General features: G+C 40.7%; 1 protein-coding gene across 3 annotated transcripts in view; it reads left to right on the top strand.

The window, feature by feature from the left end:
- The first annotated feature begins 5 nt into the window (after window positions 1-5).
- LOC115134642 (nck-associated protein 1-like) overlaps window positions 6-14,609 on the top strand; it is a 56,625-nt gene continuing 42,021 nt past the window's right edge. For 2 of the 3 annotated variants that reach the window (XM_065016488.1, XM_029668850.2), the window contains exons 1-2: window positions 7-298; window positions 14,234-14,344. In XM_065016488.1, the coding sequence (XP_064872560.1) occupies window positions 191-298; window positions 14,234-14,344 (219 nt within the window). In that variant the 5' untranslated portion in view covers window positions 7-190. Of the gene's footprint in view, window positions 299-14,233; window positions 14,345-14,609 lie in introns of all 3 variants that reach the window. The other variant, XM_065016489.1, reaches the window with a different exon arrangement.

Below are 14,609 nucleotides of genomic sequence, written 5' to 3'. Positions count from 1 at the left end.
CCTAGGTAGCGAGAAAGGAAAAACAGGGAGACCGAGGGGTGGGTTTGTTAGCCTTGATGTTTTCCTTAAATGGACGAATTGTAACACTATAACACGATTTTTATTACAGCAAGTATTTATTCTATACCAACACTGGTACTGCGAAGATACAGGACACATTTTGGTTTGAGGAACACCTTGAACAAGTAAAATGTCACGGGGGGCATTGCAGCCGAGCCAGCAAAAGCTGGCAGAGAAATTTACCATCCTTAACGACAGGGGAATCGGGATGCTCACCCGGATCTATAACATCAAAAAGGTAACTAAGATATGTCTGTGTTACATTCTTCTTAAGTTCATAAATGTGTATATATATGCATCCATTCTTAGGTAGTTAAATATAAACCTGTGTTTGGTTCTAATAATATAACGTTACATGACTGGTGCAAAGCATCGGGAATGGTCAGGAGTAATTGTGAAGGCCTTAATACTAGCTAGCCTGCTTGTAATGGTAGACAGACTGCTAGCTAATCGCCATCCTCTTGTAGTAGTTAGGTAGTTAGGCAGAAAGCTCGGGTGGGTGCATAGCCAGAAACGGCATAATGTACGGTCTACTATCTAACTATCATTATAGATAATAGATCTGATTTCAAGAATCCACACAACATTAGCTAGCTAACTATGGTCAGCCCCCAAACCCTTCAATTGATAGTTTGTTGTTGAGTGTGATAAGTGAACGTGTTGATGACAGCAATTTAGGTAGCATGCTAGTAGTGATGGGGGGTGTATTTTAGTCGATATAGTTTTGACTATCGCAATATGTTTAGAGCACTTATTTCCATGATTGATCAAAACGAGTTTCTCATGGCTCGCTCTTGTCCATCTGCAGCAGAGACGTGATGAGCAATATATTTAGAACATCGAATCGCATTGAAATCACAGTATCAAATCACAATACTGGGTGTGAAGCAAAGTAAAATACTGCAATGATAGACTACGGTATAAAACCCTCCATTTGGAGCGCTACTGGGTGTGCATGATTTTGATCTAATCTTTATCAAGGTCTTGTTGAGCAGCTGACTTTTTGTGTGTGTTGTGTTAGCGCAGGGCTTGAGCAAAAGCCTGTACACCCAGTATCTCTCCTGGATTGTTGGCCAGCATGCAACATTACAATTGCAACCAAATACTATTTATTAATTAATTCCCTCATTCAATGATTCAGGTACCAAATGGCTAAGGTGGGCAACTTCTAAGCAAAGTAGCTAACGATTTGTGTGCATTTTAAAGAGGACCCTCCCAGTAAAATGTTTTTTCCCCATTTCGAAATGTCCAAGATAATCCGACATCCTCGCCAAACAAGGTCCTCTTGCTCCTATGTCTGACACTGCGAGACTATATCACTCCCATTGATTCCTATTACATTTACATTTAAGTAATTTAGCTATTGGTGCCTAAAGTTAGCTGAACCTTATAGTAGCTGTTTAGAGAAAACGGCAGGTAGCCTAGTGGTCGGAGCGTTGGATTTATAACCGAAAGGTTGCAAGATCGATTCCCCAACAAGGTACAAATCTGTCGTTCTGCCCCTGAACAGGCAGTTAACCCACTGTTCCTAGGCAGTCATTGAAAATAAGAATTTGTTCTTAACTGACTTGCCTAGTTAAATAAAGGTAAAATAAAACATGAGGGATGGTGTTGTGCTGAAAATCTCCCCCTGACAGAATTCTTCTCGTTCTTCATTGCTGCGACTTGCTTGCTCGTTGAGATTTCTGCTCTTCACTCCGTTGTCAGTTTAGCCTACATTTCTCAAATCTTAGTAGCAGAAAGCATTTTTGTCTGCAGTTTTTGGTTTGGCTATTTGTTTCAATATGGCGCCCTGGGCGAACCCCCCCCCACACACACACACACATTCAGCGCCCGCACAAGATGCTGCCCGCACCTAAATCCGCTACTGATTTGTATTAGTCTATAAATACATCTCTTTGCCAAAATGCCCATGTCTTATTCAACTAGTATTTTTAAAAGTGTAACGTTAATAATTCAGCCGTAGTTCTAAAATGTTTATTGCTTATTTCGTTTCCCTATCCTGACGTGAAGTTTGTTATATAGAAAGTATTTGACTTTGTGTGCCACAAAATATTTGACTCTAGTCACAAAATGAAGTAAATTCGAAGGGTGGAGAATTCAGGCGGGGGAGATTTTCGGCACAACACCGGGACGATACCAGTATGACAATATTTTTTTACATTGTCAGAAGTACATTGTATAGAGGAGAATCTCAAGTTTTTCCAAGAGTGTCAGAATTATTTCTTAGCACCCAATTTTGAGCGCTTGGAAGGCGGTTTTACAACCAGCATTGGTTTCATCAACTGTGCATCATATACATTTTGTGGCTGTAGGCCTTTTGCGGTTATACACTTGTGCAGGTGGAAAGTGGTTTTATTTATAAAAAAAATGGGGGGATCACACATGACAATTATATTAATACATGCTAATAGTTAGCTAGTTTGTTGTATTATTTTACCTGCTGCTGCAATGTCTCTCTCTCTCCTCTGGCAACGGCCCACTGGCACACACGGAGGTGATGCACACATCTGGACTTTTTCCAGGATTTTCTTTGCTGACCAAACATTTGCTGTAACTGGGCAAGTAACTCACTAACTAGCAATGAATATCAACACGTGTGGCTTGGCACATTTTGATATAAAAAAGAAATGCATCTCTTGACTGCAGGATTGAAAGACTGCTAGTGCCTGTCAATGCAGGCCTACAATAATTGTACACTGATGCGCTCTGCAGAGATTGGGAGGACAGTGCGCAACACGGCACATCCTTTGATCCGGTGCTGATCGGTGTAGCTTAATTGTTTGACATAGATTTTAACATTATTTTTAAACAATTTTTTACTTGCCCGTATGGACAATCTATAATCTGCTTTTTAATTTATTTGTATTTTTTACTTGCGAAGCGGACAAGCGTTAATGTCAAGCTCAATAATTCTTGAGGATATAACAAAAAAAACGAATGAGTTTAGTTCAACTCAACTGTTGTACCCTATCAGAACCCAAAATATAAGCTTGTTTTACTCCACTATTTGTAAACAATGTAATTGTAAAGAAACACTGTAGGCCTATAGCCTCAACATGGTTAAAACTATAATTTTGATATCATGAATGGTCAAAGCTATGTCTATGAATTTGAGTGGTTACATACACTGTATATCATAGCACAAAACGTATAAAATCTCATAAACCTGTGTTAAACTACAGACCTTATTTTCGGCATTTCCCCATTAAAAAAACATTAATTTCCCCATAAGCTTTGGCCAAAGAGCCATGGCGGAGTAGTGCCTACAAAAATATACCATTATTATTGCTCTCTATTGAACGTCAGGAAATGCTATGGATTGTATCTGTAAAATCAAAACCAAAGTAACATATCAAATAATAATTTGGCAGTCACTCAAGTAATCGAATACTAACGTTTATCCGGATATCTAAATGGATGTGTCCATCCCTACGCAAACTGTACTATGTTGGCTCTATTTTCCTTTCACATTGTCGTTTCCATCACAGTTCTAGCAACTATGGTGGATGTGTAACCAGGCAAGCCCAATACAGGCCTACTGTTCGGCTTGGTTTGGCTGTAGGGCTATAGTGTGAATGAGGCAAAGTGAGCTGTTGGCCTAGCCAGTCTCTGTCTTTCTGAACCATAACGACAGGACTGTATCGGAGCCCAGTGTCTGTCATGTGATGCTTATATTCTATTCACTTTCCTGTCTGCAAGTGTAGGCCATAATCCAATTTACTGAGTCAGGCAAACTGTCTTCACACAATCATGCACTAGTTTTGCTAGGATACTACAGTTGATGTCGGAAGTTTACATGCACCTTAGCCAAATAGATTTAAACTCAGTTTCACAAATCCTGACATTTAATCCTAGTAAAAATGCCCTGTCTTAGGTCAGTTGGGATCACCACTTTATTTTAAGAATGTGAAATGTCAGAATAACAGAATTCTATATTTCAGCATTTCTTTCTTTCATCCCATTCCTACTGGGTCAGAAGTTTACATACACTCAATTAGAATTTGGTAGCATTGCTTAACTCAGGTCAAATGTTTCGGGTAGCCTTCCACAAGCTTCCCACGATAAGTTGGGTGAATTTTGTAACTGAGTCAGGTTTGTAGGCCTCCTTGAACACACACACTTTTTCAGTTCTGCCCACCAACTTTCTATAGGATTGAGGTCAGGGCTTTGTGATGGCCACTCCAATACCTAGACTTTGTTGTCCTTAAGCCATTTTGCCACAACTTTGGAAGTATGCTTGCGGTCATTGTCCATATGGAAGACTCATTTGCGACCAAGTTTTAACTTCCTGATTGATGTCTTGAGATGTTGCTTCAATATATCCACATAATTTTCCTGCGTCATGATGCCATCTATTTTGTGAAGTGCACCAGTCCCTCCTGCAGCAAAGCACCCCCACAACATGACGTTGCCACCCCCGTGCTTCACGGTTGGGATGGTGCTTTTCGGCTTGCAAGCCTCCCTCTTTTTCCTCCAAACATAACGATGGTCATTGTGGCCAAACAGTTCTATTTTTGTTTAATCAGACTAGAGGACATTTCTCCAAAAAGTACCATCTTTGTCCCCATGTGCAGTTGCAAACCGTAGTCTGTTTTTTATGGTGGTTTTGGAGCATAGGCTTCTTCCTTGCTGTCGATATATGACTCGATTTACTGTGGATATAGATACTTTTGTACCTGTTTCCTCCAGCATCTTCACAAGGTCCTTTGCTGTTGTTCTGGGATTGATTTTTACTTTTAGCATCAAAGTATGTTCATCTCTAGGAGACAAAACGCATCTCCTTCCTGAGCGGTATGACAGCTGCGTGGTCCCATGGTGTTTATACTTGCATACTATTGTTTGTACAGATGAACGTGTTACCTTCAGGAGTTTTTCTGTGGTCTTGGCGGATTTCTTTAGATTTTCCCATGATGTTAAGCAAAGAGGCACTGAATTTGAAGGTAGGCCTTGAAATACATCCACAGGTACACATCCAATTGACTCAAATTATGTCAATTAGCCTATCAGAGGCTTGTAATGCCATGACATCATTTTTCTGGAATTATCCAAGCTGTTTAAAGGCACAGTCAACTTAGTGTATGTAAAGTTCTGACCCACTGACATTGTGATACATTGAATTATATGTGAAATAATCTCTGTTAACTGTTGGAAAAATTGCTTGTGTCATGCACAAAGTAGATGTCCTAACCGACTTGCCAAAACTATAGTTTGTTAACAAGAAATTTGTGGAGTGGTTGGAGTCATTAAAACTAGTTTATGTAAACTTCCGACTTCAACTGTAGATGTGTGTGGTCACAAGAATTCTATTATAAAGTCTGTCATGGCTAACTGCAATATTCGTGTATTGTTTTTTTTCTCAAGACTTGAGCGTCATTTGCAGTAAAGTCTAAGCAACAACTAACATTGGATTGCTTTCTTTAAATTTTTCAGCTGAGAGTTAGGTTCACATGAACCACTTTTTATTTTACACACAGAGATTGATCATGTAGATCATATTCTTTGTTGTTTTAATTAGTTAACCTGAATTTCCCCCTAGCAGGGAAAGTGATGCCTCTTTTGTCCCTCACGAGTTTGCATCCCTGATTTATGCTTCTCTTGCATGCTGTTCTTTCTGCTTATTCACCCTTACAACCCTCGAATCTTCAGTGTCCTCAGGAAGCCTATAGGCTAGACGGAGAGAAGCTTACAGAGCACCCCACTCCTGGAGGTCAAGGTTCTTATAATAGGGACAACGTAGACTACACCATAATTAATACCATCAGTATTGAATGAATGACAGTTTGGGACACTCACATAGGCCTAGATAAGAAGGTCCCCTATGTGGCATAACATAGGCCTAAGTCCTTGGCCTGTATAACTAACATATTAGAATGTAGAATTATCTCCAAAACCAGTTGTTTGCAATTAGATATGCATGTTAGTTACTGAAGAGCCTGTGTTGATGTATACCTTTCTCTCTTTCTGTTACAATGCTCCTCCTCCAGCAAGGACAAGTTTGGAAGGTTTGCACAGCTTTTCGCCTTTCCCTAAATCTCAACCTTCCTTTCCTATCGCCTTCTACCTAGTCCTCATGTTTCATGACCCTTCTCTATGTTAACCACAGTGCCTTAGCGCATAGTGTTGGTACAGCTGCTATAAGAGGTCTGTGTTGCCAAATCGGAGCGCTTTTGTTTCCCGTCTCATTGAGCAATTGCCAGAAAAATGGTCTTTAAAAGCAGAATTACAATAGAAATGCTTTTGATTGACAGCTACTGTGTTGCTGTGTGTTTTGAGAAACATGGTGTTTCGTGTTGTACTTTTCTCTCCCGTTCTTAAATCCTTGCCCTTCAGTAGTTTTGTGTTGCAAACCACCGAGCCTATATGTGTAGTATAGTCTAGATACTTGCATGCCATTCCTGTTGTAGCTTTTTAACCTATTTGTTGAAAAAACAAACACGTAATGTCACTCTTTTAGACTTACAGGCTCTGTTTCGTCTCAGATCTTCGTATCGCCCCTCTTTCTCAAATGAAGACTGCCGTTATGTAGCTAGCAACATCATCCATACTAACTGCTACTATAGGCTAGGGTCCTCACAATAACTGTCACGATGCTGCTATGCAAAATGTTCTATTGGATTAAATCCTTTGATCCTTTTAAGCGCTTGCTGTGCTATATCTTGGAAAATAAACAAATGTGACACTGGCTGACTAGACTACATAAGGCTGTTTGTTTCCAACATTAGGACTGTTTTCTTCAATAACGTAAAGCATGAAATGCACAGAGAAGTCCCTATCGGCAGTTAGATTATCACAGTTGGTGGCCCTCCCTTCTCTTGCTAGAACAAAAGCAGTACCTGTTGCCTGCCGACCCGGTAGCGACGAACCTAGAATCGCAATACTTGTCAGTGGCCAACAACTTGACTTTGAGCCATTTTGAGAGCATTAACCCCCACGTGGGGGAGTCAACAACAAAAAATGACAAGTAAGGGCATTTTCTTCGTACGTCCACGGATGAGCCAGTCACACTTCAAATGCAATGTAGGCTATGGGATGGTAGCTAGCTAAGTGTAGAGTTGCAATGCACACAACACTACATACTTCCAAGCTAGCTAACCACTGTAGGTAGTATTGACACTATAATTAATCACAATGGTTGTTAGCTGCCAAGTTAGTGCAGTGTCCTTGGCTGGCTGGCTAGCTAGCTATGTTGTGCTAGCTAGTGAATATGTTATCGTTAGCCAAATGTTTAGCTAGCTAGCTATGGTCTGACACTGGCCGTATGGGATTATGGAGTGTGAATTAAATTGTTTCTTTGCCATCTTGCTAGGTAATCATCTAGCTGTGGCCATCTGGTTAGTGTCAACAAGGGCATGTTTTGTTTCTTTGCCATAATACTTCTGAATATCGGGAAACTGGTTTTATGACACCCCCACTGTAGGCAACACCAGGACAGCATTAGAATGCTTGACACCCCACAGAGCCTCGTTAACCAGTTCAACCAATTTATCCAATCACTGTTTTAAGTGCAGAAAAAGAGCTTAATTGTCTAATTGAAAGCTTTTTAATACTTTTTATAGTTGTGTTATTGGCAGTTAATTGTTGACCAACGGTGACTGGCTTTATAGTGGATGAAGATACACAATAGCCTCTGTAGGTGACGTATCATTCTGTGTATTTTCATTTTGATGTGGCAAATTGTTTGCGTGCCCTAATGAGCTTGACCCTGATGTTTTGACTGCCCACCGTTTTCAAATACAAGCCTACTTCCTCCAACGATTTGTGGTATAGTATTACAGTTAGTGTCCACACACACACACACACACACACACACACACACACACACCATAAGGTTTAGTAACTATCATTATTAACCTATGTGATGACAACACATGCATGCACAGCATCCTGTTCACCTTATGATACGTGTACCCAAAATGCATGCCGCTTTACCACCATGTTAAAGGGGAAGTTGACCTAAAATCCAAAATGTCCCAAGTGATTCCATACATTGAAACTAGTTAGGTGGAGTTCTCCTTCTCCCCCTCTCTCCTTGCAGTCTAGAACTGGAAAAAAACAGGTCACGTGATGTCTTTGTGCACTGCTAGCTCTGCTGTCAGTCACACATTTTACAGCCTGAATTTAAAATGGATTAAATTGCACACATTTAAAAAAAAAAATTGGCCTACACACAATATCACAATGTTACAGTAGAATTATGTTTTTCGAAACCTTTACAATTATTTAAAAATGAAATGCTGAAATGTCTTGAGTCTAAGTTTTTAACCCCTTTTTTAAGGTGAGCCTAAATAAGTTCAGGAGTAAAAATTTGCATAACCAGTTTCATGGACTCATGGCAATAATAGTGTTTAACTAACCTTATCTATATACCCCACATGCAATTATCTGTAAGGTCCCTCGGCCGAGCAGTGAATTTCAAATACAGATTCAACTACAAAGACCAAGGAGGTTTTCTGATACCGCACAAAACAGGGCACCTATTGGTAGATGGGTAAAATAAAAAGCAGACATTGAATATCCCATTGAGCATGGTAATGTTATGAATTACACTCTGAATGGTGTAGCAATACACCCAGTCACTATGAAGATACGGGCGTCCTTCCTAACTCAGTTGCCGCATAGGCGGGAATTCACTTTTTGTCCTGAATGTAAAGTGTTATGTTTGGGGCAAATACAACACATTACTGAGTACCACTCCCCATATTTTCAAGCATAGTGGTGGCTGTGTCATGTTATGGGTATGCTTGTAATCTTTAAGGACTGGGGAGTTTTTCAGTATAATAAATAAACGGAATGGCGCTAAACACAGGCGGAATCGTAGAGGAAAACCTGGTTCACCTTTCAGCAGACAATAACCCTACGACACAAGGTCAAATCTACACTGGACTTCCTTACCAAGAAGACGGTGACAGTGGCAGAGTTATAGTTTTGATGTACATCTACTTGAAGATCTATGGAAAGACCTGAAAATGGTTATCTAGCAGTGATCAACAACCAATTTGACAGAGCTCGAAGAATTTTGAAAAGATAATGGGCAAATGTTACACAATGCAGGTGTGGAATGCTCTTTGAGACTTACACAGAAAGACTTACAGCTGTAATCGCTGTCAAAGGTACTTCTACAAAATATTGACTTGGGTGTAAATTAGATATTTCATGTGAGTTCTCAACAGTCAAATGCCCATCCCTAGTCTCATTCAGCATAGCTTTGAAGTGGGTCCTCTGCGGTGAGTCACTGAGTCCGGATTCCTCTCCCATCCTGCGTGTTAAATACCGTCCGAGCCAAATATCCACTGCCTTAGGGGGTCTCCCCTGGTTTTCAGGAAGTGAAAGACTCCCAAGGTTGTGCTGCTCCCAGACTGATTTGTTTGTCAGGTTAGGTACTGTGACTGCAAAAATAAAGAATATCCATGCAAATCGACCACAACTGGAATACAAAACATTCAAACATTGTTTAGTTACATATACAAATATTTAAACTAGTATACTACATAATGTTAGCAACCTATTGTATGTGCATCATGAAAGTCTTTGTGTCTACTTCATTCTGGAGCGATATCTTCTAACCAGGTCCTTTCTCAGGTCTCTCCTCTAGTAATGTTGGCTGGAAGATTAAAGTAGGCTTGGGCAGGTGGGATTAAGGATTCTTGTAAATCACCGTTGGATGTTGTTACCACTCCAGCACCTGGTCAACCAGTTTCTCCCTGAACTGCAAAAGTTTTTTTGTTCATTTATTTAAAAACAAATGTTTGGCCACCCACTGCTTGCACTTTGTTTTAGGATCAAGTGTTTCTCACCTACACAATTAATGCAGTTAGACAAGGGCAGTTAGACATGTTTACATGGTACACACACAGATTTATTCTTAATGATCATTTTTGTTTCACAAAATACCGGTAGCTTATGTTGTAACAGGAAATATGGTACTTCATATTACTTCACGCATGTACATCACATAGCATAATATGATCTATTTTATAATAAAAATGCTTATATAAAGGAAATGAGGTCTATCAAGTTATTCAAGTAGCTTGTTCCCTGTCCACATTCTCATTATTATAATCCATATTAGTGTTATGTGTATTGAGAAAGGAGTAACTTCCGCCCAAACATAAGTCAAGTGATGCCATGTTTACTAACCTATAAAGCATTTTTGTTATGGCCATTGTGCTTCATGTAAATTATATTGTTAGGATACTCATGGCCCCTATTTACATTTAACATTTACATTTAAGTCATTTAGCAGACGCTCTTATCCAGAGCGACTTACAAATTGGTGCATTCATCTTATGACATCCTATTGACAGGGGGAGGGAGTTACAGAGAAACAATAGACCAGACTGGGAAATAATATACCCCAGGTGGGTCCTGCGGCCAGTTATTCCACACAAGGCTATACAGTTGCCTGAAATGTTGTCATGAAAATAATCATGGCTAGCCAACACATTGGGAAAAGGTCTACTGGATATTTTCACACAACATCAACTCACATGGGTGCCAGAGGCGCTTGCTGTTGCTTAGTTGTTTGAAGACCGATCTATTGAGGCCAGAACCTGTGAGTGAGATGGGGATATTGACCTCAGTTATTTGTGGCACCATGGGACTTCATGATACATTTGCAATATTGTCTGTAGGAATGTTTACATAGTATTTGCCGTTTTTATCGCTACTAGCCATCTTCTCCATCTGGCTATCTTTCAATGGAAAATAGTGGAACTTTGCCTTCCCTAGATGTCTTATATAAAGTGCATACCGTGTGGTGTCAAGCTCCAAATGAGTACATAAACAGTGCATTCGGAAATTATTCAGGCTCCTTGATGTTTTCCACATTTTGTTACGTTACAGCCTTATTCAAAAATGTATGAAATTCTTATTTTCCTTTATCTATCTACTCACAATACCTCAATGATGAAGCAAAATTTGTTTAAAAAAATGTTTACGTTTTAATAATTAAAAATAGAAATTTCACATTTAAATAAGGATTATGACCCTTTACCCAGTACTTTGGCAGCGATTACAGCCTCAAGTCTTCATTGGGTATGATGCTACAAGCTTGGCACACCTGTATTTGGGGAGTTTCTCCCATTCTTGTCTGCCGATCCTATCAAGCTCTGTCAGGTTAGATGGGGAGCTTTGCTGCAAAGCTATTTTCAGGTCTCTCCAGAGATGTTCGATGGGGTTAAAGTCTGGGTTCTGGCTGGGGCACTCCTGCGTTGTCTTGGCTGTATGCTTAGGGTCAATGTCTTGTTGGAAGGTGAAAACTTTGCCCTAGTCTGAGGTCCTGAGCGCTCTAGCTTTCATCAAGGATCTCTCTGTACTTTGCTCTGTTCATCTTTCCCTCAACCGGACTATTCTCCCAGTCCCTTCCGCTGAAAAACATCCCCACAGCATGACGCTGCCACCACCATGCATCACTGTAGGGATGGTGCCAGGTTTCCTCCAGACATTATTCTTGGCATTCAGGCCAAAGAGTTCAATCTTGGTTTTATCAGACCAGAGCATCTTGTTTCTCAAGGTCTTGAGAGTCCTTTAGGGGCCATTTGGCAAACTCCAAGCAGGCTGTCATGCGCGTTTTACTGAGGAGTGGCTTACGTGTGGCCATTCTACCATAAATAACTGATTGGTGGAGTGCTGCAGAAAAGGATATCCTCAAAGGTTCTCCCATTTCCACAGAGGAACTCTCGAGCTCTATCAGAGTGACCATCGTGTTCTTGGTCACCTCCTCATTGACCAAGGCCCTTCTCCCCCCGATTGCTTAGTGTGGCCAGGCAGCCAGCTCTAAGAAGAGTCTTGGTGTCTCCAATCAAGTTGTAGAAACATCTCAAGGATGATCAATGGAAATAGGATGCACCTGAGCTCAATTTCAAGTCTCATAGCAAAGGGTCTGAATATTTATGTAAATAAGGTATTTCTGTTTTTTATTTAATACGTTTGCAAAAAAATCTAAACCTTTTTTGCTTTGTCATAATGGGGTATTGTATGTAGATTGTTGAAGAACAACATTCATTTAATTCATTTTAGAATAAGGCTGTACCGCTAAAAAAGTTTGGGAAAAGGGAAGGGGTCTGAATACTTTCTGAATGCACTGTGCATCAGTTTGCATCATATTTAAAGTGGAAAAGTATACATTTCCTGACTCAAAACTGATACTACTTTTGATCAAAGTAGCTCAGCCGAAAGGCGTCAGTTTCTTTGTTTTCATTGAACATGCCATACAAATAAAGTCATTTTAATTCATTATAAACTCAGCAAAAAAGAAACCTCCTCTCACTGTCAACTGTTTATTTTCAGCAAACTTAACATGTGTAAATATTTATATGAACATAAGATTCAACAACTGAGACTAACTGAACAAGTTCCACAGACATGTGACTAACAGAAATGGAATAATGTGTCCCTGAACAAAGGGGGGGTCAAAATCAAAAGTAACAGTCAGTATCTGGTGTGGCCACCAGCTGCATCTCCTCCATATGGACTGCACCAGATTTGCCAGTTCTTGCTGTGAGATGTTACCCCACACCCAAGTTCCCGGACATTTCTCGGGGGATGGCCCTAGTCCTCACCCTCCGATCCAACAGGTCCCAGACTTGCTCAATGGGATTGAGATCCGGGCGCTTCGCTGGCCATGGCAGAACACTGACATTCCTGTCCTGCAGGAAATCACACACAGAACGAGCAGTATGGCTGGTGGCATTGTCATTCTGGAGGGTCATGTCAGGATGAGCCTGCAGGAAGAGTACCACATGCGGGAGGAGGATGTCTTCTCTGTAACGACCAACGTTGAGATTGCCTGCAATGACAACAAGCTCAGTCTGATGATGCTGTGACACACCGCCCCAGACCATGACAGACCCTCCACCTCCAAATCGACCCCGCTCCATAGTACAGGCCTCTGTATAACGGTCATTCCTTCGATGATAAACGCGAATCCGACCATCACCCCTGCGGCGTTCTTGCCGGTGATGACTGGTGAGGACCTGCCTTACAACATGCCTACAAGCCCTCATTCCAGTCTCTCTGTCCGCAATAGGCTGAGTTTGAGCACTGATGGAGGGATTGTGCGTTCCTGATGGAACTTGGGCAGTTGTTGCATCCTGTACATGTCCCGCAGGTGTGATGTTTGGATGTACCGATCCTGTGCAGGTGTTGTTAAACATGGTCTGCCACTGCGAGGACGATCAGCTGTCCGTCCTGTCTCCCTGTAGCGCTTTCTTAGGTGTCTCACAGTACGGACATAGCAATTTATTGCCCTGGCCACATCTGCAGTCCTCATGCCTCCTTGCAGCATGCCTAAGGCACGTTCACGCAGATGAGCAGGGCATCTTTCTTATGGTGTTTTTCAGAGTCAGTAGAAGGGCCTCCTTAGTGTCCTAAGTTTTCATAACTGTGACCTTAATTGCCTACTGTCTGTAAGCGGTTAGTGTCTTAACGACTGTTCCACAGGTGCATATTCATTATTTTTTTATGGTTAATTGAACAAGCATGTGAAACCATGTTTAAACCCTTTACAATGAAGATCTGTGAAGTTATTTGGATTTTTACAAATTATTTTTGTAAGACCGGGTCCTGAAAAAGGGCCGTTTCTTTTTATGAATGTGATAAATTGAAGGCATACGGCTAAATAGGTTAACAAAGAATTAGTCTACAATAGGTCTTTGAATGACAACGGAGCAGAGCTAGTAGTTTCCAAAGAAACGTGAGGAATCACGTGACCCGTTTTTGCAGCTTTCCTGTTCTAGACTGCAGGGAGAAAGGGGGTGAAGTCTTAACTCCACCTAACTAGTTTCAATGTATGGAATTACTTGGGAAATGTTTTATTTTAGGTGTACTTCCCCTTTAAGAACAATCTCTTTTGTAGAGAACTGCCCAATGAAAAACTGATCATAATTTAAAACAAAAAACTGCATTTAACCTATTGGTTCTAGATGGCATTTTTAAATTATGAGACCTAAACAGGAGACCTTGTGCAGAATGTTTTGTTCTCCTTTCTCTCTCTGCTCACTCCATTTTTCAGCAAAAATGAAACCATTTTCACTCTGCCTGTTCATCCTGTCAATCATGAACTTAATTAACAACCTTCTTATTTGACTAACAATGCTGCTCAATGAGAATCAGCCAGTATTCAAAGATGACTGCTGTAGCATCTTTCTGTTCTCTTCCCTTTCCACTTTAGGCATGCGGCGACCCCAAAGCAAAGCCATCATACCTGGTGGACAAAAACTTGGAGTCGGTGGTTAAGTTTATCGTACGAAAATTCCCTGCAATAGAGACGCGAAACAATAATGTAAGTTCTGTTTTAAGTTTATTCAAATGACCTTATGCAGTAGGATATTGCATTAATGTTATAGATTTTGTCTGTGAGCGTTCGAGAGGCAGTAACTGCCATGTAGTCATTTGGTAGAGCATGGCGCTTGTAACACCAGGGTAGTGGGTTCGATTCCCACAGATGAACAGTATGAAAATGTATCCCCTCACTACTGTAAGTCGCTCTGGATACGATAGTCTGCTTAATGACTAAATTGTAAATTAAATATGCTGAGTGTACAAAA

The sequence above is a fragment of the Oncorhynchus nerka genome, unplaced genomic scaffold (assembly GCF_034236695.1).
Source record: "Oncorhynchus nerka isolate Pitt River unplaced genomic scaffold, Oner_Uvic_2.0 unplaced_scaffold_18___fragment_2___debris, whole genome shotgun sequence".
Classification (NCBI taxonomy): Eukaryota; Metazoa; Chordata; class Actinopteri; order Salmoniformes; family Salmonidae; genus Oncorhynchus; species Oncorhynchus nerka.
Note: the sequence above shows the minus strand (reverse complement) of the source record. Positions and strands in the feature narration are given on the sequence as shown.